General features: G+C 33.4%; 1 protein-coding gene across 1 annotated transcript; it reads right to left on the bottom strand.

The window, feature by feature from the left end:
- Positions 1-12,060: 12,060 nt before the first annotated feature.
- On the bottom strand, positions 12,061-22,104 carry LOC124368600 (paired amphipathic helix protein Sin3a-like). The gene is made up of 5 exons (XM_046825840.1): positions 22,017-22,104; positions 17,142-17,277; positions 13,734-13,929; positions 13,378-13,617; positions 12,061-12,872 (listed from the first exon to the last, which is right to left on the bottom strand). Coding segments are annotated over exons 2-5 (483 nt in total). The 5' UTR covers positions 17,144-17,277; positions 22,017-22,104; the 3' UTR covers positions 12,061-12,827.
- Between the last annotated feature and the right edge of the window lie 2,869 nt (positions 22,105-24,973).

Below are 24,973 nucleotides of genomic sequence, written 5' to 3' on the forward strand. Positions count from 1 at the left end.
TAATATTTATATATCTGTATATATAATATATAATCTGTACATATATATATATCTGTATATATAATATTCATATATATATATATATATATATATATATATATATATATATGAATAAAACATATATGTGTTTGGGAGGGGTGTAATGTTTATTGTTATAGCATTTTTACTGTGGTTTAATCGCACATGCATTGGGTTTATCAGAACATTTGGACAGAAACGACAATCCTATGCCATAATTTTAATACATCGCATATCATTGTGTTTTATTTACTGTAAGAAATATACATTTCAGCAATGTTTGAGCTTTCGGTATGTATTATTGACAATATATGGCTCTTTTTATGTTTTATTGTTTCAGAAAATGGCTATAGTACGAATGCTTTGTCTTTGCCTCATAGTAATATTATTATTTCTAATCATAAATATCAATATTAAAAGATTTATGATTTGCAGGACGTGATTTCAAGCTCTGGTGGACCAACATCCACACCAGTCAGTAGCGAGATCCGAAGAACAGAAGATCTAAAGGAACATAAGTAAGACACAAAGCAAAACGCAATTGCTCCTCGGTTTTTGAAATCGCTTTTTGGATTAGGAATTGGTGGAAATTTATTAGGAATCAATGCAGGAGCAGGCATCAGTCATGGACGCGGGGGCTGGGGAGAAGTGGGCATGCATTCTGGACATCCTGCACATTTCCCCTATTACGAGACACCAAATAATCGCTACTATTAGTTCTACAGTAATTACGATAAACAACATATTTCTTCTTATAATTCTTGCAAATTAATGGAGTTGTGTTAATACATTTTTGTAATTTACTCTAGTATTGTTATTGGACTCATTGTGTTTTTATGGTAATAAATAAGAAACTGTTGTCCGTGGTTTTAATATTTTAATCGAAATACTTTGATAGTATTGCATTGTGGAGAGCCATCTTTGCATCTATGTGAGAAGGTTCATTCGGAAACAATGATAAGATATAACGTCCTTATCTGGTATTCCTAATGGTCTATATAAAATCCCAGTAGATTCGGGATGGAAATCACTAGTGGTACTGGAGTTTAAACACTTTATAACATATTGGTATTACAATTAATTTTTGATGGGACATTGAATGGGTCTCTAACGTGAAGATATAACGGTTATTTTTAATTAAACTCCTATCTAGCTCACATATATTCATCAAGAAGGAAGTTAAATAAGGTGGTTCACGCAAGATGGCTCACAGCACACTTTTCTAACGATATAAAACATTCGATCAATAAAATGTTTCCTCAAAAATATAAAGGTGAACAATAGCCTGCTAGATCTTCAGATGTAACTGTATAATATGTAATTAACTATCGAAGGAGAGGAGTCACACATATTATGTATCGTGAAAGGCCTGCAACCAGAGAATATATGATGGCAAGAATTAGAAACACTAGAGTTTCCATCGCAGAGCCAGGTGTTATTAGTCCTTTGGGTGCATTATAAACCTGAATCATTGCTTACAGAACCATCGAAGGCACTATGAGTAATGTTATCGCTTGTAAAGATTCAGGTTAAGAAGTGATATGAGATGAAGTTTCTAAATTTGGAATAAAATTAAATCAAGTATTTCAGATCTAAAAAGGTACTCATATAAAAGCAGGGAAGTCAAATAAAAAACCTTGTATGAATATAATTAAAATATGTAATTAATTTCTTAACTAAAGAGAACATTTATTTTTATAAGCTTGAATGAGTTAACATAAGATTGAGTGTATTACAATAATCAGTAAATGGAAGTTAAGTATTATCCTCTATATAATAATATAGCTTTTTCTAAAGCTTTCAAGTAAAGGTCAATATGGTCAATGTTATCTGTAGTTAACTTAATTACAAATTAAACAAATTTTACAACTGTACAGATAGTATACATTTGTGATTTCTACTTTACAACTAACCAATAGATCTTATTAAAGAAACTTAATAATGAGGTAATTCATTCATTATTTAATTTTACAATATTTAAATTTTAGTGCTTGACTTAAGAAATTCTTTATTAAAGAACGCCTACAATAAATATACAGATAATATTAAATATGAGTAATGTAAGATACGATGTTCAGTGGTGTTAGTGCGGAGTGGAGAGGAAACTGAGAGGGGAGGTGAGATGTGTTGACACCAGCAGAATATATCTGCGTATCCGGCCCCTTATACGTGCGGGAGACATCTCTACTAACATCGGGTAGAATGCTGCTCTGTAGGCTTTATTTCGGTTACAGCCCAAATATTGTAAATGAAATATTTATCAAACAAAAACCTAAACACAATACCCCTCACCCCAACTAGTCAATGAAAACCTATATAGTGTCGATATATGATGTGAAAATCAATAAGTCAGTTCATAGCACAATTACAAGAAAAAGATTAAAAGTAGCCCACATTCGAAATAATACCGGGCGAATATCGAGCTACAGGTGTTTTCAAAATAAAATGCGCAGATTGCCACATACAGGACGGAGTTTTCATAGTAGACATAAAACACCTACCCATAAACTAAACATGCCTCATTGTTTTCATGACATGTAATGAATGATAATCATAAACATACAAGCTAAAGGAAGACATTGAAATTATACATAAAGGCTCACAAGGTAGAATATTAATATAACAGAACAGTATGGTCTATTTAATATTTGTGTGTGTGTTCACAGTTCAGTTCAGTGTGTGTGTGTGTGTGTGTGTGTGTGTGTGTGTGTGTGTGTGTGTGTGTGTGTGTGTGTGTGTGTGTGTGTGTGTGTGTGTGTGTGTGTGTGTGTGTGTGTGTGTGTACATAAAATTATTTCCCAGTATATTAGTTTAACTTCCTATAAGAAGATTAATTAAAAACAGTCTGAATACAATTTACAGAGATGTACCCTAAATCTAGTTATTGTTAGGTTATTATATTAGTTATTATTATTGTAAACTATAACAATAAAAATAAGGACAGTGAACAGTAGTGTTATATCTCGTGAAAGCTGATATACTAAATAGCTATGCTCGATTATAATTTTGCTATAGTCATCATAAATAATCTGGATCAAAAATAGGAATTTTTCCTTTTAGTACGTCCTAAAAATAGCAAGCTGGTGATATTCGGATGGAGGGGATGAAGACGTTTAAAATGTTAATACAGAAGGATCCTTTTTACGTTATAAATATAGGGCGTTGAAGGTACATTTTATACATCTGGAATTGTTAAAACATTTGTCAGATTTTCCAAATAAATAAAACTGTTTATTCGACGCTATTATGGATTTCTTGGAGCTGTAACAGGATCCCGGTTTCTTGAATACATAATGAAATTATGATGTAAGCGGTGTCCTGCTGCAAAGCTGTATTTTTGGGGTGCAATTTAATCTTTTTAATTACTATTCCTGTATTTATTTCAACCTTAATAGTTCTGCAACATTGCACATGTAAATGGTAGGATTTTTATTTTAAACTGAGTTCAAGAAAACATTAAACATTTATTTGTCAATAACAATGATTATTTCATTTCAATGTACTTATTCAGTTCGTGTTTGTTTGTAATTAAATCATCGAACACGTGTAACGTGTCTCTTACTTATACAAGAAATTTATGAAGCATATTTAGAATCATGTCTACATTCAAAGAAAACCTAGTTTACTGACAGCTATTTCATATAACAGAAGAAGTGAAATAGGTTATATATTAAAGGTTAGGTCCTTATATTTATAAGATAGAAGTACCCCTACACGTATTGTAACAGGCTTTGATGAGGTTGTATACAAAATGTTTTATCCATAGCTCATATAATGTTGTTGTGGTAGACATATAGATAGACATAAATATATAAAAGAGAAGTCAACACGAAAATTATGCATCATAGAACTCATTATAGTAGAAAGGGTTCCATTTAAAATTTAAAGTCAATATATATCAATTTTCTCAGAATATCTTGCCACATGATACATTCAGATTTTATCGCACGAACAGATAGACAGACAGACAGACAAAATTAAGTTTTTCCAGCCCCACGTCTTGTAGGCTCCGCTTCAGCTCAGACATTCACTGACTTAGTAGGTAACAATTTTTAAATTTTCTGTGACATTTTATCTTTTTAGAACAATCTTTGGTGGTTAAAGGGGTGGTAATTAAATTGTCTAATTAACAAAACTAAATCATGTGTCATTATTTGAAGCCTATCTTGAAAACCGACATAATGCTAACACAATATATGTAGAATGGCTTGGGATTTGGTCAACAAGGCTCGCAAGAACGACCCGTAAATTCAATGGACAGCATGTCTAGACGTGTTTAACTCCTTTTTAGTGGATGAGGATGATAGGATTGTCAGATCCCTGCTATCGTTGCCTGACCTAGGTGCGGCATCTATCTGTGACTACAGCAGACCACAGAAATTTTAAAGAACAGTGGAACAGGTTAATAATTTTTGTAGAATTGGAGCCTGTCAGTCCTTTGACCGTTGATAAAATAATTAAAAGTTTTAATAATTTTATCTGTCAGGATGTATACGGGTGCAAATCCCTACCTACAAGAGGGAAACTATGGGGACCTATAGGGCAGGCTCAATATTATCTGCAATGGGCACTTTACAGATGGGCAACATATTTTCCGACAGGGCAGATCAACTGCCACTGCTATCAAACGTCTGGTGTCCTAAGTGGTGCATTCTATTGAGATTTGTGACTGTAGCCTTGATACTGGTTGATCTAACAAAGACTTTTGACTGCGTTTCACATTAGCTTCTCTTAAAATAACTGGGCAAATGTGGAAAGTATGGTGTCCTATGTGTTTTGCATTATTTTGAGGTTGGTGACTCTGTAGCCTTGATACTGGCTGATCTTACAAACGCTTTTGACTGCGTTTCGCATGAGCTCCTCTTAAAATAACTGTGCAGATGGAGTCAGTGGCAGTGTACATCTAATACTAAAGTCCTACCTCCAGAATAGATTAAAGGATTCTCACAGTGGGAGGAGCAACATCTTCACTTCTACATGTGCAGCATGGTCTTCCACAAGGCTTTTTCTCATCATAATAAATGATCTAGCTCTGAGAGAGAATGTTATGTATGCTGTTTGCGCATGATTCAACATTTTTTGCAGGGATAAAACACCAGGAAAATCCTCTAGCCTTGTGAATGTTGTGAACGATGAGACAGTAGACTGGATCCGTACAAACAAGCTTTACATTAAAAAAAGAAAAATCTCAACGTGGCATACAGCCGGAAACGAAATGATACCGAAGTTTCATTTGTGGACGGATACCGAAACTTGAAGACAGATACCGAAGTTAACGTTATGATACAAGGCTTTACCCTTGATCCAAAACTGACGTGGATAGTAACCTTCCTCATTAGAAGACTTAGAACATAATTTGGTGACGATCATGGTATATATGCAGAGTTTCGTAGTCACTATATATACTGTTGATCTGGGGTCACGCGGCGGGCGTGGGGCTGTGCTTTCCCTTCAGAGGAAAGTACTCCGTATAATTTGTATGATGGTTATCAGGATCACTGTGCTACAATTTTCTAGGGATCTAGACTTTTTCGACCAGTAAATTGTTTAAAGCCTGGTTTGTATAAGAGAGAATTTATACCAGAGTTATTTCAATCAGCTGACACACACTATTACTATCTTCGTAGTTTAAATAATAGAGATTTAAACTATTGCCGGCTTAGTAAGACTGTTTCCCAGTACTTGAATTCAGGGTGTTTAACAAACTCCCTGAGGCTGTTCAATTTTTGGAGGAAAGTGCCTTTGAAGCCAAAACTAAATTGTGGTTACTCTCCAAATCATTATACTCTCTGGTAAGTTTTTTTTTTTAGTTTTTAAGGCGGGGGAAGGGACTCGACTTTTGTATAGTTCCGTACCACCATCTTGTCTAGAGTTTTATTTTAAATATTATTTATTAATATCAAGTCCAATGACGCAATCTATCCAGCTAGTCTAATCAAACATACAGTATTCAAGTAATACGGACCTTCAAGGCCACATCACAGTGTCATCACGTTCACCCCCGCGCACAACACCAACACTGTTGTTGTCTTCACTGTTACATAGAGGATAGCAACAAACGTCTCTTGTACTGTAGTCAACTTACGGATATCTCACCCAGGGTTTACACACCAAGTAACATTCGATCTGATTAAAGTAGAATTTTAAAGTAACACAAGCCTACTTTATGTAACTTTTTGGTTGGTTTCTGTACAGTAATATATACACATTCTTGTTATTGTCACTTTTTGCCGCCCCTCAAAGCTTCCTCGGTGGCTGTATAGTTTGCTTAATGGACAAGATTGATCCTTCGTCTGTACACGTCCACTGCTTCACGATCTACGTCTTAGTGGGCATTGATATAGAGTAAATGTAAATAATGTACACAAACTTAAAGTTATTCAAATTTAATAGAACACTTCTTGGTAGTATGATATACAAATACAATAGCCTAAAATAATAAGACACGAGCTAAATGTAATTTGACAAATAACTAAGTTGTGCAGTTCACAGTGCGTTGAAGGGATGATTAAACAATTATAATCTTTTAATGTATCGGCCTTGCTTTAGGGAACTATTTTGAGTTGACAGATCTTAAACGGGAACAATATTGTGACTGAGGGTACATTTCCGTTGTTAGGCTGAAACATTTCAAGAATTTAACTGAGTAAGCATTGTTGTGAAGGGTTTTAATTTGACAAAGTTAGGTGTTGGTTATGACACCGGCCGTGTAAGCCGAATAAATAATTGTTTACTGCATTTTCTTATATATATATATATATATATATATATATATATATATATATATATATGACTTAAAAAAAAGTACCAGGGTTAATGATAACTGAACAAAGCTCAATGACTACGACTGCATATTACGGTCGACAGTTGTCGCTATTCTCATAAGCCATCACAGTGTATAAGGCTACAGCGAAGTTGTCAAAGAAAGCCTTGACTTCATAATATTAGTAATACTACAAAACTATCAGTAATAATAACAAAATTTCCAATTGAAGCAACAATTCAAATATACTTTTATGAACTTGGAAGGAAACTGAGGAAGACACCACCAAAAGAATAATCATGGACTTACGGGAAATTAACACTCTAGTAGTGGTTAGTTGCATGTGAAACTTTAATTCATTTTTCGACATCAGACATATTTCTTTAGAGCTCTATGATTGATGAAAAACAATGTCTTGTGGTGTTATAACAAATATTTTAAAATAACAATAATCATTATTTAATTTTCACTAATAACTTTGTATTCTCAATGTAGTACCACAAATTACACTATCCAACTTATAACTAACAGCCTAAGAGATACATTACGTTTTCAGATTTACCTCGTATAGAATTTCCATTACAAGATTAGCTGCAATGCCTTCTCCCACATCATTTCGTAATCCGCTTCTTTTTGAAATTTGAAAGAATATTGTCAATAACATGTTTGCAGAAAAAAATAGCACCCATTAAGTTATTTATGATTTTAATAGTTTTTTTATATTTACTCTAAATATAGTTTATCTGAAAGAGTGTACACGAAAATTTCTCCACCATTAATTTTCGTTATATATATATATATATATATATGTGTGTTTGTGTGTGTGTGTGTGTGTGTGTGTGTGTGTGTGTGTGTGTGTGTGTGTGTGTGTGTTTTTCTTTGTGTACGCGCGCAAATAGCTAAAGTGTATTGGAATTTAGGTTCATTTATATCATTAGACTGGACATATCTTCTTGATATTTAAGTTTAAAACTTTAAGTATTACTGGCAAGGAGTTTATCAGCTATGTTTATCGGTATTCTTTTATTATTTTTTTATGAGAGCGACATAGCAGCCCATATCAATCAGTAGGTGATGAGTGGTTTGGGGTCCGTTTCTAATTTAACATTAATTGTTATAGTGGGTTTTTGTTATTCGTATGTATTTCTTCCAAGAGCAAACTGTGTATGTGTGTTAAAAGTTATATCTCTTATTTCCTTGGGTGGTGAGTATTATTGGGATGTAAATCGTCTTATTTATAAAAGCTTAAAAAGAGATTTTAGGGGTCTTTTACAATATGCCAGAGTTGATTTGTAGTAATGACGATCTGTACTAAAGTCACTGAAAAGGATTTTATTCTTCCTCTTAGGGTGGAATTAACAAAAATCAGATGGGACTTGCAGCTGTGACGTGGTGCAGGATGTAGGTGAGTCACCGACAGCTGAGGCCGTGACCTACTGAGAGAACAGCTGATCTTTGTGTGACGTGTGGGGGGTGGTGACGTCATTACCTGCAACGAGACGCGGCCATTTTGTGTTCTGCTGAGCCGCCGATCTTTGTGTGACGTGTGGTGGATGGTGACGTCATCACTTGGATCGAGACGCGGCCATGATGTAATTTGTGTTCTGCTGGTGAGCCGCTGGTCTTTGTACTAGGTCATGGTGCTGTCCGGCTGATCTGTTTGTTTACTACTCTGTGTTTTATAACTCACTATGTGACTATGTGGGGAGTTTTATAGTTTCAGTCTGTTTCTGTGTACTTCCTATATGAGATAATTCTTTGTCGTATATATCACCTTATCCCAAATTTACTTCTTTAGACAACGTTTGCTGATTATTATTGTTATGATCAAAAATATTATTAGTTTTTGCTTGGACTCAAATGTCTTTAGGAAAATACCTTTTAATTTGGGGTTTGAAACCGGGTTTTTCTTAACGTTTTGCTTTTACGAGTGTAACAACAGCGTAAAAAGGGTCATGAGGTCCTAATTTCGCCAAAATAAATTAATATTTCACTTCATTATTTTATCAGGGCGTTGCTCAACTCCCACAATAACTTTACACAAACGTATAAGCGTCTAGTGTGTTTATAGTAGCCTGATGTTTGGTTAGTATCAGGCATTCAGCACCTTATGACGTACACAGAGTCTTCTGGTGCATGTTGCAGTTACCATGACTTCTGATTGGAATATCGTGCCATGTTTTCCTAAGAGAACCGCTAGTCTGTCTAGCTCCTGGCCCATATTGATAAACCTCATGTAGACACTTAAATACTTATTTTTAAATAATAATACAACTAAATATGTGGTTGTAACATTTCCAATGTTAACTAAATGTACAAAGGGTGTTGGGGATAGCAATCTCGCTTCGATGGTGAAGCCTCTCTGCCAGGTAACTTGGCTGCTCCAGTGTGAACACCTTTTTCATAAGGCAACAAGTATGGTTCCTGAACACGTCACCATAACCATGAGGTTAGCGGCATCATGATAGGTAGTACGTGGAAATAAAGATTTTACTAAGCTTCATAGTTCAAGATCGGAGATATATGATGTTTGTGGGAAGAGCAGGATTAGAAGATTAGGTTGCTCTGGAGAGTTTTGGGAAGGATAAGATGAGATAGCGCGTGTTTGTAAGCGCTACTGTAGAATTCTCTGCAGTACGGGAGATTTCGCTTGTGTTACACTCCCCGAGACCATGAAAGTAATCGCACCGAATACTCTTGTAGATGAATTTGTGAAATATTAGAAGAATGTTGCGATACGCACTGGTGTTTGAGAACAGGATCGATCTAAAATTAAATATTTTAGAAACTTTTAACGTAGAATGGTGAAATAAAGTAGCCTGCTTGGTAAGATGATGGTGTCGGCTGATGAGTAAAGTTGTATTTTAGGATCAATTAACTTATCATTTTTAGGATATCATGTGAAGGAGATGTAGAATGATGTAAGAAGCTTTAGATGTTGAGTAACAGCACGTTTAGCGATTGTGGTCGTGCTGAAACTTGCATCTATTGATGTGCGAGAAGCCGAATTTTGTTTTATAGAAGTGGATAGAGTCGAGGGGCAAAATCAGTTTCATTACCTGAATGACTATGATGCGTGTTGTTGAAAGTTGAAGTTGGAGGTGATATTGTTGACGGTCAGAGTTAAGTGTTAACGTTTAGTTATTTTGGCACAATTGCACAATTTTATACACGTTTTTGGGAGAGCAGTCTTCACATTAAACTGGTTGTACTGTGTTCTATGTGGGTGTATGTACTGGTTGTTAGGTGTGCGATGATTGAGCGGTGAGTCAAGAATGTAAATTTATATAAGTTAATGTAAGGTAAAGTTTAACAGAAATAAATACAATGGTTTATAAATATTATTTTGTTTCCATATGATACGTTTTATAAAAACATATACCAAATTCAAACATTTAAAGATTTGCTTGATATACCTACAATATAGGGCTCTGCCATTTATGTAGTTTTTAATACATTTTTAAAAACATATATTGATTTAAAATTCTCTTAAGGGTTAATATTTTAATGACCCGTATAATAAATTTGAATGTTTAATATTGCCATTAAAAAGATAAAGTTATATTTTGTGCCATACTAATGCAAGTACAGTATTTCTTCAGGTAGGTGAAACATTGTAAATATGATGAAACGATGAAATATTGAAAAAATTAAGTATATTTTCAATTAATGATATATGATATGCAATAATACCTTTCGTTGGACGAATATGAACGGCCGAGCGGTGATGGTGAAGGATCGTATTTCTTCAACGCCAGCAAACCGCAACCTTAATGACAGCAATGGAATTCACGGACCTCGCAAAAGACGCAAGTCACAGACATCAGGCGTAAAAAGACTATTACTACTTTCAAACTATTAAAGTTAAAGGGTTGCGTTGATTATCACTGAATTCATCTCTCTCTGGAATATGAGGTACTCCATCAAAATTAGAATGAAAAGCCAAAATAGAATAATTCTAAACCATATTTCAGTCCTCTCGTCCATAATTATTACTTACAGTGATTATTTGTTTTACTTTAATAATCTAACAAATTTACGTATTATATTATAGGTTTCTTAATGAAAATTGCTGTAAATGAATTTTAGACCTTTTTAATTTTCTTTTGTATTACAAAAGTTAATATAGGTACTCTTAATATACAATATCATAATCTGTTTAACTCCTTGTTTTATATTCAATTAAATAATTATACAAAATTAAATTTTAGGATGTTGCAATCCTCTTTAAACAATCAATAAGCTTATTTTTAATCATCTAGTGCATAGCTAATGATTCCTATAATTTTATTGCCGGTGAGTTGATTACATCGTATTTTGTTAAATTGTATACAATTAATTACTATCAACATGGTTCTCAGCTCAGAAACTCATGAATAACTCGTATAACTAAAACCAAAGGCTGCAGGTTTAATCTTGAAACACGGAAATTATACATATCTTAGTAGAAGCATTTACGAATTAAATGAATGTCTATGTTTCACTGTTAGATTATATGTTTAGTGTCTGCTGTTGAAACTTTCATTAGGCGACTGAGTTCAGCGTTTCATGACACGCGTTTCTGTTTTTTTTTATTTAGTTAGTTTAAAAAAATGTCAAATTAACGTTCAAAGCTATTTATAAGTTAGAATTGTAATTTAACATGAGTGTACAAGCAGAATTACCATGTATATTGATTAATTCCATATATTTTAATGATCTCTATGTTCAATGATTGTATGTTCAACGTAAGTAGGCCGGAGGAAACGTTTTGTAATGCCCATCTAGGTAACTTTTGTAGCGTAAAAATTAAAACAACATTAGTAGTGGTGTTTTTCATTTCTATGAGATTTGTGGTCAGCAAGGATTAATTATTAGATGATAATACAATAGATATATTGATGATATCAATTCAAATTATATAACCTTAATTCCTTATTTTGTTGAATTGAAAATGATTTCAGTAGAAACAAAATACCTTGCATCAAAATGTTATAATATTTTTCTCAAAGTCTCGTTGATTTATCAGTTAGATTATCTCAAACACAATAATTGTCTGTAAGTGCAACTTACATTTAAGATAATGTTTTCAACATTACTGAAACTATTACACAAATTAACACACATTTTACTGTGACGTAGTTTTATTTGGTTGTTTAATATATTTACATGTACAAGTAATTATAATTTCGTAACCAAAGTACTCAGTGCATGAAACTATAAACGGAACAAAATAAATGTAACTAAGACTTGTAAAATGTTCTTACAAAGTTTGCAAACATTAATAATGGTGATTAATTTATTTCATAAATGGCTAATCATGAAATTTTATGGTGCTTGAAATTGTATTTACTTGTAATGGTGAGTTGTCTGCGATAGAAAGTCTTCCAATTTTACCCACTTGAAGAACGTACATTTTAAACTTGTAACTTTTTTTAGGAAAATTCATGATCCTTTGCTTCATAATTTGGGTAAAGTAATTCAAAATAAGAAATAAAACAGCTCCGTCTTTGGCCCAAGAGTATTCTGTTTTCCCTTTTGCTGTTACAAGATAAAGTCGAATTCTGCATGTCCAAATTGTAAGAGCAGAAGGTTACTTTCCTTGTGTGATTGGTTATCCAAACGTTTTTGGTTTTATACAGAAAAATATGTATACGTTTTCAAATGTACACTGCAATATTAAATGTAAGTGGGATATATTTATATTATAGTATTTAATATTGACACACAGTTGTACGTCGTGTTTTGAATGAAATTGAAGAATAGCGAGAGGGTGAACAATAAAAGACAGTGTTAGAAATGTAATTACAAATTACTCTCCTACACTTCCCGTCTTCCACCCCCCTTCCACCCATACAAATACAGTTTAGAGGGAAATGTCCCGGAAAGATGTGCTCCGCTTGTGTTTCTTAGCAGGTAGATGGTAAGTAGTACGTTGACATGTGGACAAGGAGTTGTGGTAGAGCGTCGTCGATGGAGAACGTTTCAGTCCCATTTTTTTCGATTGATGCTGTACACTTTTGGATTGCCGACATGCTGTTGTTAAATGTCTAACTCATCTTCACATTTATCGGTTCAGGTTCAAAAGTGACAATTCTTCACTGTTACGATCCTGTTTGGAAAATATACAAAGGAAGATTTTAATATTTTTTATTGAGCAAAATGAGTACAATGTTTAAGAGATAATTTACTTTATTGCCATTATTACCTGTTGTGAAATAATTCAAAACTTCAGTTTCAGCAGTATTATAACTTTGTTTAATCTATAGATAATCTCAAATGAGTGCAGTGATTATTGACTGAGTTCACTTCTCAGCTGGTTGATGGTAAGCCAACTCATCTAGGCAAACAATGTACATATGTATGATAAACATTAAAGTAATAAAACTAATGTTTTTGCCGATGTAAGAGTAACAAAGGCAATCAGTCGTACATGAGTATAGTTAGAGAGGGTACTTTGAACTTTATGGCGAGAAGACAAGGGACAGGCAGGAATATAGGTATAGTTGTAATGTACTTCAACCTACAAAATCTTCTGCGCAGCTCTCAAAAAGACAGGAATTTGGGATAGGTAAGGAAGTCACGTTGCCTCGTGTTGAGATTCCATAGATAATTACCAGCTGTTTCTGAAGGTCCGCAGCATGAGGCAGGAAATGGACGAACTCGGCCAGCAGATCATCGTGGTCCTCAAACAGTTTTGCAACCTGAGAATACATCTTAGCCTCTGTCATCTGCTTGTTGTCAGTGGACTGGGTTCCTGGTCCGGCCCCTTCCTTCAAATTTTGTTGTTCTTTCTGGTATTTTTGCAATATCTCCAGAAATCTCTTATATTTATCGGGCTGTTCTTGGAATCGATTCTAAAACCATCCAAAAGCAACAACATGTATAACCTATGTAACACTGTACATGTAACCTTACTAGAAAGGTAACTGTAGTTTCTGAAATTAAAAACAAAACTTGTTGGGTAACACACCTTGACTTTGCTAACGTAACTGATTGCATGTTTGAACTCGTCGGTGTGGATCTGAGAGCTGGGTGGCTGGGAACTCACGTCATGACTCAGATACACGGGTGGACGTGGAGTAGGTGGAGCTACTGCTGATGCGGCTGCTGCCACAGCTGCCGATGCTGACGCGCTGTTGCCGTGCGTTACTATCGTTTTGTTTGCCCTGAAAAATCGTTAAATACTTGTAGTCTTAGTAAAAGTAATATATTACTGCTTTCATTCAGCACATAAACAAAGATTAGACGTAATCATGAAAACTTAAAACACATCATTTAAATAAAAAATATATAATTAGAACTGTTTCTCAATCATTATACAATACAAATATAACATAGATAGGAACTGAAAGATAAAAGTGCTTACATGTACAACAATGAACACTGACGTTGGAAGTTGAATGTTTATTTACGAATCTATTGAGCAGTAAACAACAAATACTACTACGCATACGAACCTACCCACACTGCACTAATGAACAAACTTTTGATGAAAGCTTTATGTGTTTGAAGACCTTGAGCAGCATTTAGTGAAATCAGTTTGGATTCGTTAATTAATTTTCACCTACTAACAATGGGTAGTAAAACAATGATAACAACTGTGATAACAATCCAATGTAACAAGACATAAACACATCGCGTATGATGCAGTAATTATTTACAGTAATGAATGTAAGCCGTATACTAAGTTTAAGTGCAACTCCGTTATGCAATGATACTTAATTAGTATCCAGATTCAGATCATTAAAATTACCTGATAGAGGCGACCTTGCTTTCTCACTCAGAGTTTAAAAAATTATGATCTAATTTACATGATAGCCAGCTTTTGAAGATAATATTCTAGAAACGACTAATATTATTTTCTTCATACAGACTGTAATGTAAGATATTATATAATTGAATTCCTTAACAAAATATACCATTGAGGTATAATGGTAACTGGCGACATAAATTCCATAAATAATGTTTATACCTTGTAGTTTTCCTACCACTACACTCTTCAAAATAATTTTATTAAGTTTCACAAAAACTATAAATCATAGTTGATCAAATTGATACTGTTTTTACTGGATTGTCTTTTATGTGCTTTGGCAATCATAACGACTGACTAATTTTTATGTTTAAACATTATTTTACTTCTTCCTGCATTTTCACAAAACTGTGATTAAAAAGTGGTATTTAATTTTGAACAGACTTCATCAATGTGAATCTTCCACTTAGTCTTTATGTAGACTGTATACAGAAGAATTAAAAATATCATCAAATTTTCAAAGTATTTGTGAATTAAGCCTTTGAAGACCAGACATTATTTTTGAATAATGCAACATTTATTACTGCAATTTATCCGAGAAGTCCATGTAGCAAGTGAAAATTTGGGAGATGCTTTTAAAAACACTAATAACGCCATTAGTTGTTATTACAACTGAAAAATGTTGACACAAATTGAATTGTGGTCTCATAAAACAAAGATATAATATAGTAAATAAATATATTTCTACTATGTAAAAAAGCGTTTTGCAAGTTTTAAACAAAAGTAATTACATATTATTTATGAAAAAATTTCAAATGCTTGTATAGGGACAAGCGTATTTGTTATATTTTCAAACACATTTTGCACAATCATACCAAATAAAAAAAATAATAAATTACAGCTGTGGTTATAAAAAAAATTAACTCACTGCAATAACTCACTTTAATAAACAGAAAAAAGTTGAATATAATATAAGAGTTCCTGAATAAGAAGTGATATAAGCAGATAGACTGAGAAACACACTTGGGTTAATCATTAATTTGATAAACTTATGTCGTTTCAAACTAGGACAAATATCATTTTCACACTCTAAACACATATGAGACAACATAAAAGAGATGTTGCATTATGTATAGACTACGAGATCAAATTATAAAATAAAACACTTATAAAACGTATGCACCAAGAACGTACAGTTTATTTAAAAATATGACCACATATATAGTAAGTACTCTCTATCTGCATTTACGCGGATATATGTTAATTTATTTCTATGAAAGTACTTTTTAAGTATAAAGTGTGTAATTCTAAAGAAAATTCTAGCTTTAAGCAACTGTTAATGTTACTTTTAAAATAATTTATTATTATTTTTTTTTTTTTAATTTATAGAAAAACCAAATACTGGCAGTTTATGCATTGATTGGTGACATCCGGAAAGCAAACATATGCAGCGAAAGTGCTAATGCAGTGATATTGTATGATTTACAACTGTTAGACTATAAACTTAATCAGGGTTGTTGTGATGTATAAAGATAATCAAGTTTTTGTTATGTTATAATTCGACCACTCTCTTGTTCAATTTTATAACCAATAATAATATACTATGACGATATAAAACGTACAATTTTCATCTGTGGAGTGAATATGCTATTTTAGTACTGCCTAAATAAAAGAGTTCTTTCAAAAAAAATTTTTAGATGTGTTTGTAAGTATGGGTAGTGACAATAAAATCTGAACATTACCAAATTGAGGAAGCAGGAACAGTTGGTTTATACCAAGGAACGTTTTTAATGTTTTATGTGTTGGATTATAATCATCCTGTGTTTGAAAATAGGATTGACCATTAGTGGTTACAACATAATGTTATGCTACTTAAAGCTAATCTGTTAACCATCTGGTTAGATATGGCAGACCTTATCTAACTTTTCTTTGTGTGTTTTATATTATCAATTTACACAATTCAATAAAAATGTAAAATGTAACATTATGAAAAAATTGTATATCTAAAAATATTATGCTATTATGGTCTTATTTTGAGCTCTAGAAATTACAAGTGTATTGCGATTGAATGGTGTTATGTATATTAATAGGTAAATTGCATTAACATGTTAATGTGAAAACTTAATTACTACATACTGCACCCTTTTTCTTATTTATAAATATACAGAAAATAACCTTTATAAGTTTTGAAAGCAGCAGGACCAAAAATGTGTTATGTATATACATGTTAACAATTCATAATCTAATCATAATTTGTACTTTGAATTAAGTTGAACTGCAAAATAAATACCTACAATACAAACCCTGACCGGGCTGCACAGTCTATTCAAATGGTAACTTATCGAATTGACTTTATTACAAAATACTATTTATAACTTACAAAAGTGTAGCCTTAATTCGGGTTGATTACGCAGAGTATTAATTTAAAACGATTCACCTACCAGTGTATTGCACTAATCTAAGTACAGTATATCATTCACTACGTACACACTAAAACTGTTATAACATGTGAATCTAAGTGATTAGGTTGGCACCAATACAATTTTTCGAACAAAGAAACTAATTATTAATGAAAAATTATTATCAACACACTCGATATTAACACGTGGTATTAAAAGTTTTACTGACATTTGACTCCTCAGCTGGTTCAAAATTGTCCTTGTGTAGTGGAGAGATGGCTCTTTTTAAGTTGGGCTCGGAGCTACGAAATCTTTTGGATTGACTTTCGGCAACTTCCTTCTTTCCGCAAAAATTATGCTGAATTCTAAAACAAGATCAGAAGAAAAACGTTAAATTTTCATGGCGTAGTTATAAAAAGTAGTAATATAGCTAAGTATATTCAATCCTAGTTAGATCTATGACACATATAAATCTTATATGAAGATATTTTGAATTTATGCAACTAGATTTGAAACATGATACTAATTTCTGCGGAATAAACTGTGTAATACGATTCCTGATGATCTAAAAATTATTTCTAGAAAGAAAAACATTCTATATTTTAGGGAATTAATTTAAATTATGTTTATCGTTTTAGATAACGTTTCTAACTAAATACTATCCTTTAAACTAACTGAGAGGCTTCTCTTCACATTATTTGGATTTTAAATAAAATATACTATTGCTATGCTATAATACTCTAAATAATACCTATTTAGTAAATATTTCAGTTGCAGTATAATACGCGGGCACCATGTTAATCAAAGCTGGGAACCAAATTTTCGTTAGAAATTCCTAAATGATTGAATACAAAAACATACTAATTATAGTTATTAATATATTATTTGTTTCACAAATTTTCAAACACGTTTATCCTTTAAAATAGTACGAAGTAAGTTAGTTTTTACTGTTTTGTTTCTTACATTTTTAATAAATACGAGTTACATAAATTTTAAGTAATTATTTAACTATTACTTTTCTATAAATAAAAACAAGCTGAAGTATACCATAATGTGATATACCTGTAACGTAAGCATACAATCTACCTTCTATACCATTCAATAATATAAAATTTCGTTTCTATACTTATGTTACAGAGGAATCCATAGAACAACTAATATTTTATTATTCTGTTACGCCGTCTTAAATGGTTATACTGCACAAAACTGACTAACTTTAACTGGCATGGCATACAAATTATTGTACAATACAGATGGATAGATGTGTATGAACTCTGAACTGCCTTGATGAGTTCCAATAACATTTACATACTACAGAAAACCACAATTTCTAATAATTGCTTCTTGTTAACAGGAATAATTCGTAAAAGAGAGTGTCTATGGATAGTATGCATTATCAGTGATACAAATTTGAAGTAAATAAACAAGTATCCACAGGGCACACACTCCAACCATGTCATTATTTCATTATACACATTCATAAAAATTAAATTCTATACTTTGGTCAAGCATTATTTAACTCCTAAACAATAGGACGTTATCTGGACTGAAAGGAATTTATTGTCTGCATTAGGATCTCGAGTTTATTTTTAATATGAGCTTAAACCTTACATTCTAATAATCTTTTGTTGTTAATATGTATTTGTATTTTATTCCTGTAAATTATGTAAACAACATATGCTTCGTGCGTGTTATCCTGACTAAAACCATAGGATGTATTCCAGCAGAACATCTTGAAATCTGTGGCTCAGCCTACTAACCAGAGTGAATACTGAAGGTCTCTACTCTCCTGATACTCGAGTTTGTTACTGTTTCATCCTCACCCGTAGCGTTTGAGATGGTTTTGTCCTACCTAACCACACGTCCTGCCAATTCTCGTGATATTTTCTGCATTAAATGAAAAGTTAAACTGACAAAGGTGTTACGTTCTTTAACTCCGAGTTGTGACTTTTATTAAGTGATTTAAAACACGCCTCTACCGTTATTCCTGTCATCTCATTGGAGCAGAATGTTTCCAATAAGTTTTGCTGTTTGTTTTCTAGGCTCTTTGTTGAGCGCCTCCGATTTAATAGTATCTCATAGCTGACAATCTACCCTTTTGATTGGTGTAAAACATTTGTGAAATGTTTCCCTTTTTATCTGTATCAATATTAAAACAATGAACTAAATTATCAACACGGTGGTCTTTTCTCATCTTTTCCGATAGTCGTGTGTTAGTGACTTGTGTTAATAATAACCGATAGTGATGGTGGAAACAGAATCCTCTAGTTTGTTGTCTTTACTATTTACAATTTTTTTATTTCTAAAATGTGATTAAATTACTTGCTGTTACTGTTACACCTCTCCGGTATTGTTTCAACCAAATTTGTGTAACACATATACAAAATTAGTTATCTACCAAAACGTGTTTTATAGTTGGTCCTACTTATAAGAATAAAATAATGAGCTTTATACACTTTGTTAGTGAACTTCTGGTATATCTGAACTTATAAAAAAATAACCAAAGTAAATATAAAAGTAAAAAAATATCGTGGCCATTTAAATAATACCTGAATTGAAGTTCATATTTTTATAATGTTTTATTTTACGCAATAGAAAATTTTTTCTTTACATAAATTACAGGAATAAAATACAAATACATATTAATAAAAAAAGATTATTAGAATGTAAGTTTTAAGCTCATATTAAAATAAACTCGAGATCCTCATGCAGACAATAAATGCCTTTCAGTCCAGATAACATCCTTTTGTTTAGTGGTTACAAAATTTTTGGCAAAAGTATAGAATTTTAATTCTTATGAATGTGTGACTTTAATTTCCTTATTTTGGGCTAATTTTAGTTTATATTGCTGAAATTTGATGATACGTTTTGGAATGTTGAAGAAAATATTTTTATTCAAATCAATAATAATAATGATAAATTAGTAAAGTTGGGAGTGCTAGGATGCTATCGGATGGAGAATATTCTCTGAAGCTCTCTAGCGCCCCTAGAGCCCAGACGACCAGCAAGTCGAACGTGGAACAAAAATTATATTAAAATTCTGAAGAAAGTAACTTATAAAACATACCGCAGCCTAGACTCCAATTTTCTACCAGTCAAGTAAGTGAATAGCTTGCTAACATATTGTTGACTGGTGAAGAAGACAAAACAGAATCTGTTGTGATACTGTTTTTAAGAGAGCTTAATGGACCCAGAGGTTCAAATAACTGAACTTTGCTGATGTAAAGTTTAATGAAACATATTAATAATAGGAAATATTAAATATTTAAATTAAACTTTGCCGATACCAGCCTGTTTACTAGAGTAAAATTATTTAAATATAAATGTAACATTTGTATGTTAAACTTGGAGATCGTGTGTGACTCCATATCATCACATGATATGAATTGTCAGGTATTATAAAAAGTTTAAATGATATTAAAGAGCATCAAATATTGCCCACTTTGGCTTTCATTATTTTTAATAAAGGCTTTCTGGTGATTCCCGGACCCACTCAATAAGCCTGTAGTTCTCCCTCTTTAACTATTCACATCTAAGTTAGCATTTTAATTTCAAGGTTGAATAAATGTCAGTATATTTATTATTTATTATCTGTTTTTAATCTTGATTACTCTTTCATCCAAAAATTTATGCGAATACCCAATTCAATTTTCTAAGAAACTTATGTTCTTTCTAATAACAATAACTAATAGTGTTATCTCTTCCCGATTGTTAATCGTTTATATAACACACTTTTAAACTTAATTTATTGTTTAATAATTGAGAAAATTTTTCAAGATAAGTATTATAAAATAAGGAAAAATGCAGGTTAACATCATGTACTACTTTTAATTTATATTCCTCAATACTTCGTACAGAACTTAATTTTCATAATGTTTATTTACGAATGATAATTCTAGTTGTATTAAGAAATATATGCGGATTTATTACCTATATAGGCTGATGTATTTTTTATACATTTTACATTTTACCCGTTAATGTAAGAATGGTTCATTCTTCCTCAATCATTTAGAACTCTATCTTCCCCGGCCGAAAAAAATTAAGGCAGAATTCTACAGTTAAATCCATTTTGAGATGGGATAGGGTCCAAAAATTAGCATCCCTTTTTTGCATTTTATGCATGGCGTTGATTTACAATTGTAACTGCTGTATCACGGTCACAAGAGACGGCTGAAGTCACTATATGACGTAGGACGTCATCTGTCGTCATACAGGTACGCCATACTGTCGTCAACATGACTCCATCTACTTTTATTTCATCAGTTTACTAACAGAGCGCACTAGCACCAACATTGTTTTAACGATCATCACTAGATAGAATTATCTTGCTTTTGTTTGCAACATTTAATTAAAAGAGGAGAGAGGTTCTAAGGTATCAGGGTAGCATAAACTACCAATATCCATATCAAGCAGCGTGAGCAAGAATGATTGGAAAGCATCTGTCTTCAACGGGATGTTAGATGTAAATTAAAAAATACCATTCTAAAACACTTCTAAGAAATTACACCTTAAGTTTAAAGTTTAATTATTTGCGAAACAATTATGCAGCTTAACAAAGAATGTCCTACACCAGGGACATGCACCCACTCTAGCATCATCACCTTACGAGGTCAACACTAGTAGTAAAATTTCTATAATTTATTGTGTACAGATGTGATACTGCTGTAAAAATCTACTACTTGATATAAAATGAAATCTTTAAATGTGATGCCTAGCGCTAATCTCAAGAATGACTGGACCGATTTGGCTAACTATTTTTTGAAATATTCTGTGAACTTCGAGGAAGGTTGATAAGGAGTGGTAAGCTAGAAAGGTTTCCCCAAATATTTACGATTTTGGAAATGAATTAAAATATTTTCTTCGCGTAAATCAAAGTGAGCTGACTTAATAGCTGTTGACACCTTTCAGTTGAAGGTCACGAAACAAGATTAAGCATTTGTTTACGTTTAAATTTGGAAAGATATTAGAAATATAATGATTAAATTAGTAGTGTTATTAATTACAAATACAGAGTTGATATCTAATTTTACATTGCATTGCGTCAGTGACGAATGAACCAGCTAAAGCATCGGGAACACTATCTAAACGCTGTTATAAAACCCACCTTGATGATCAAAGCTGTGAATGTGTGCTCGGGAGCTGCTGTGTATTGTTCGCGGGTACAAACGATGTTACCGCCAGCGAGACTCACAGTATACTGGAACATCTAGAGCGACAGATAACTAACTACTCGCTCAGCTCTTCGGCTGTCATCGTATAGACCGCGCCACATCGTAACAATCTGCACTGGAACCATGCCGTGAACCAGCATAGTGTCATCGTCAACTCCTTCATAGAAGAGCATTGCGTTCGATGTAAAGGAGTTGAACTGCTGGAATTTAATTCGATTGGAAGACCCTGGTTTACCAACCACGGTATGCATTTGCGATTGCCCGGCAAGAGGCTGCTGACCTTGTTGTGGGAGGCCTTAGTCGCTGCGCTCGACCGACTGTTGCCCGTCCCCCGCCTCTGCACCAGACTGCTCCTGTGTTCATAACATCGCAGCTGTTTCTAGCGCTGCCAAGGACACTACCACACGTTAAGTTCGCAGAGGCTGTAAAGAGCGGTGGTAAAGCGGTGATGCGACAGTCCGACCATTCAACGACAAAGAATAAAACTGTTTATTAGGGCTCTCAATTTCCAGCGAAGGACTAAATTGACAAAATCAAATTATTTTTTTTTTTAATCAAAATTTTCTAACCAGGAACAATTTTGCTGCTTCATAAAAAAACTCAATTCACTAATAACAAACTGGATGAAATTCATCTTTTGTGCGAAGGTACGAGATCCGATTTGCTTGTCACAACTGAGAATGGTTTCAACAGACAAAACACAGATGTTTGTAAAATTCCAAATTTCAGCCTGGAAAACGCGTACTGCCGACATTAATCGAGAGGTGGTGTAGCAATACTTTGACACAAAATTTCAAAACCTCAATTTTTCCAATCAAAGAAATATCCGAAAAAGTTTTTGAAGCAGCCGAAATCATAGTTCAAAGAAACGCGTCAAAATTAACCATTGTTGGAATTTACAGGTCTCCTAGCCTTAATGAAGAAACGTTTCGCAAAATTATAACTTGTTTTAACAGACTTGACCAATCGCGTTCGAGATTTCACAATTTAAACATTGACGCTTTGGATAGCGTTCATCCATCATCATTCCATCTTAAGCTGCTCGTGAAATCACCCACACGATGATGCCTACTTGCCTACAATTGCGTCGGCAATTGACAACAATATCAAAAATCTTCCAAATGTCACAGTGTTTGATAACAATATCAAAAATCTTCCAAATGTCACAGTGTCTGTAGTTAATGACGAAATATACAGAAGCACTGAAATTGAATATTTCAAGATTTATTTCAGAAATTGAAAAAGACGTACATAAAAGTGATCTAAGCTGTGAAAACATATGATGTCTCCAAAAAATTCCTCTATTAAAAAAATGTTTTTAAAACAGTAAGGGACATTATTAACAATAAAAGTCAAATGTCAAGACAAATACAACTCAAAGTTAGGGGATAGCCTGGTGAGGACGGGCGGAGGTTAACAGATTTCTTGTATCTGTTGCTTGTGGGCGAGGTCCCATCCCGTCCAAACCAAAAGTTCACGCAACGACAAAGTCCAGCAGCAACTATGATGTTGGCCCCCTGTCCTTAAGGAAGAGCTCGACCAGCTTTCAATGGACCAATTTGGCTTTAGAAAGGGCAATTCGACGATAGAAGCAGACGTGAGTCAGGTCGAAATTGTTGTGGTGGAAATAGAAGGTCGAAATTCCACAACTGTTGTGATTCTCGACCTAAGTAAAGTATTCCTATTGCGTAGACCATACCAAACTGCTTTACAAATTGAAATCCCATTAGAGGCGTGCCCCTATCGTGGTTTAGTTCATTTCTATACCATAGATCGCAAGTTGTTCAGGTTTGTAAACCAAGTTTTAAAGCGAATGGAAATGAGCTATCGGGTCCTTCAGGGCTCCATTCTCAGTCCAATCCTTTTCTTAGTCTATGGCAATGATCGTTACTTCTGCATGAAAAACTCGTGCAGTATTCTGATGACACAACTGTCTGTTTCAGTGGAAAGTCAAAGACAGCTGTGGAACAACAGGCATTTGTTTACCTCAACTGTATCTAGTACTTTCAATATGGCAACAAATTTTTATAAATCAAACTTTTTGAATTTTTAATTGCGCTCTGTCGAATCAGAAAACGGCCCTGTCGGATCATACTAGCAGATTGCATGTTAAAATATTTCTATGCCTCGAAGTTTCTTAGTACACACCTAGGTCGTGGGTTGACATGGAGTAACCCGTCTATTCGGTTTGTGCAAAATTGTCTTCAAATATTTATGTCATGAGGTCCCTAGTCAAAATACTGATCTAATCAAGTACTGATGACAGCGTATTATGCCCTGATTTATCCACACCTTTCCTATGGATTTAACAGTGTTTAAATTGAAAGGAAAGTGATTCGAATAATAGCAAAAATAAATTGCAGAGAACCCTGCAAACAAGCTTTTTAACAATTGCAACTGTTTGCTCTGTTCTAGTCTCTACATTTTGCAAACAATTCTGTTCTGTAAGTCAAGATGTGCCCTTATAAGGAGCCGAGACATACATGGGTATGAGACAAGAGGCAGAGACAGCTACCGAACTGAAAGACACAGAACGGTTGCTTATGAGCACTTGCCTTTACAAGGCTGGTGTTCATTTAATCAACAGCTTTCAAGGTTCCATCAAAAGTGTCCCAACGCCCAAAGCGTTACAAATTCGCTTCAAACACTTTTAGCTTCAAAGGCGTTTTATAATGTCGGCGAATTTATGGCACACAACTGGAAGACCGGTCATTTACAAGACTGACCCCAACGTTGGAAGTGGGTAGAATTGGCGTATGAATGAGACTAAAAGAATACAAAACCTGTATGTCTGAATCGATATTGTGGTATAAAAACTATTTCAATTTAAATTTCTAGAAGTTTGCTTTACATGTTAAACATGTTTTTGCAATAAACAATTTTACTTGAC

This window comes from Homalodisca vitripennis, chromosome X (genome assembly GCF_021130785.1).
Source record: "Homalodisca vitripennis isolate AUS2020 chromosome X, UT_GWSS_2.1, whole genome shotgun sequence".
Lineage (NCBI taxonomy): Eukaryota > Metazoa > Arthropoda > Insecta > Hemiptera > Cicadellidae > Homalodisca > Homalodisca vitripennis.

What these genes read in the sequence shown, in the direction of transcription:
- LOC124368600 (XM_046825840.1), bottom strand. An exon ending in GTTACGTTAGCAAAGTCAAG is followed by an intron (nt 13,618 to 13,733) that starts GTGTGTTACCCA and finishes GGATGGTTTTAG; the next exon opens with AATCGATTCCAAGAACAGCC. An exon ending in CGGACCTTCAGAAACAGCTG is followed by an intron (nt 12,873 to 13,377) that starts GTAATTATCTAT and finishes TTTTCCAAACAG; the next exon opens with GATCGTAACAGTGAAGAATT.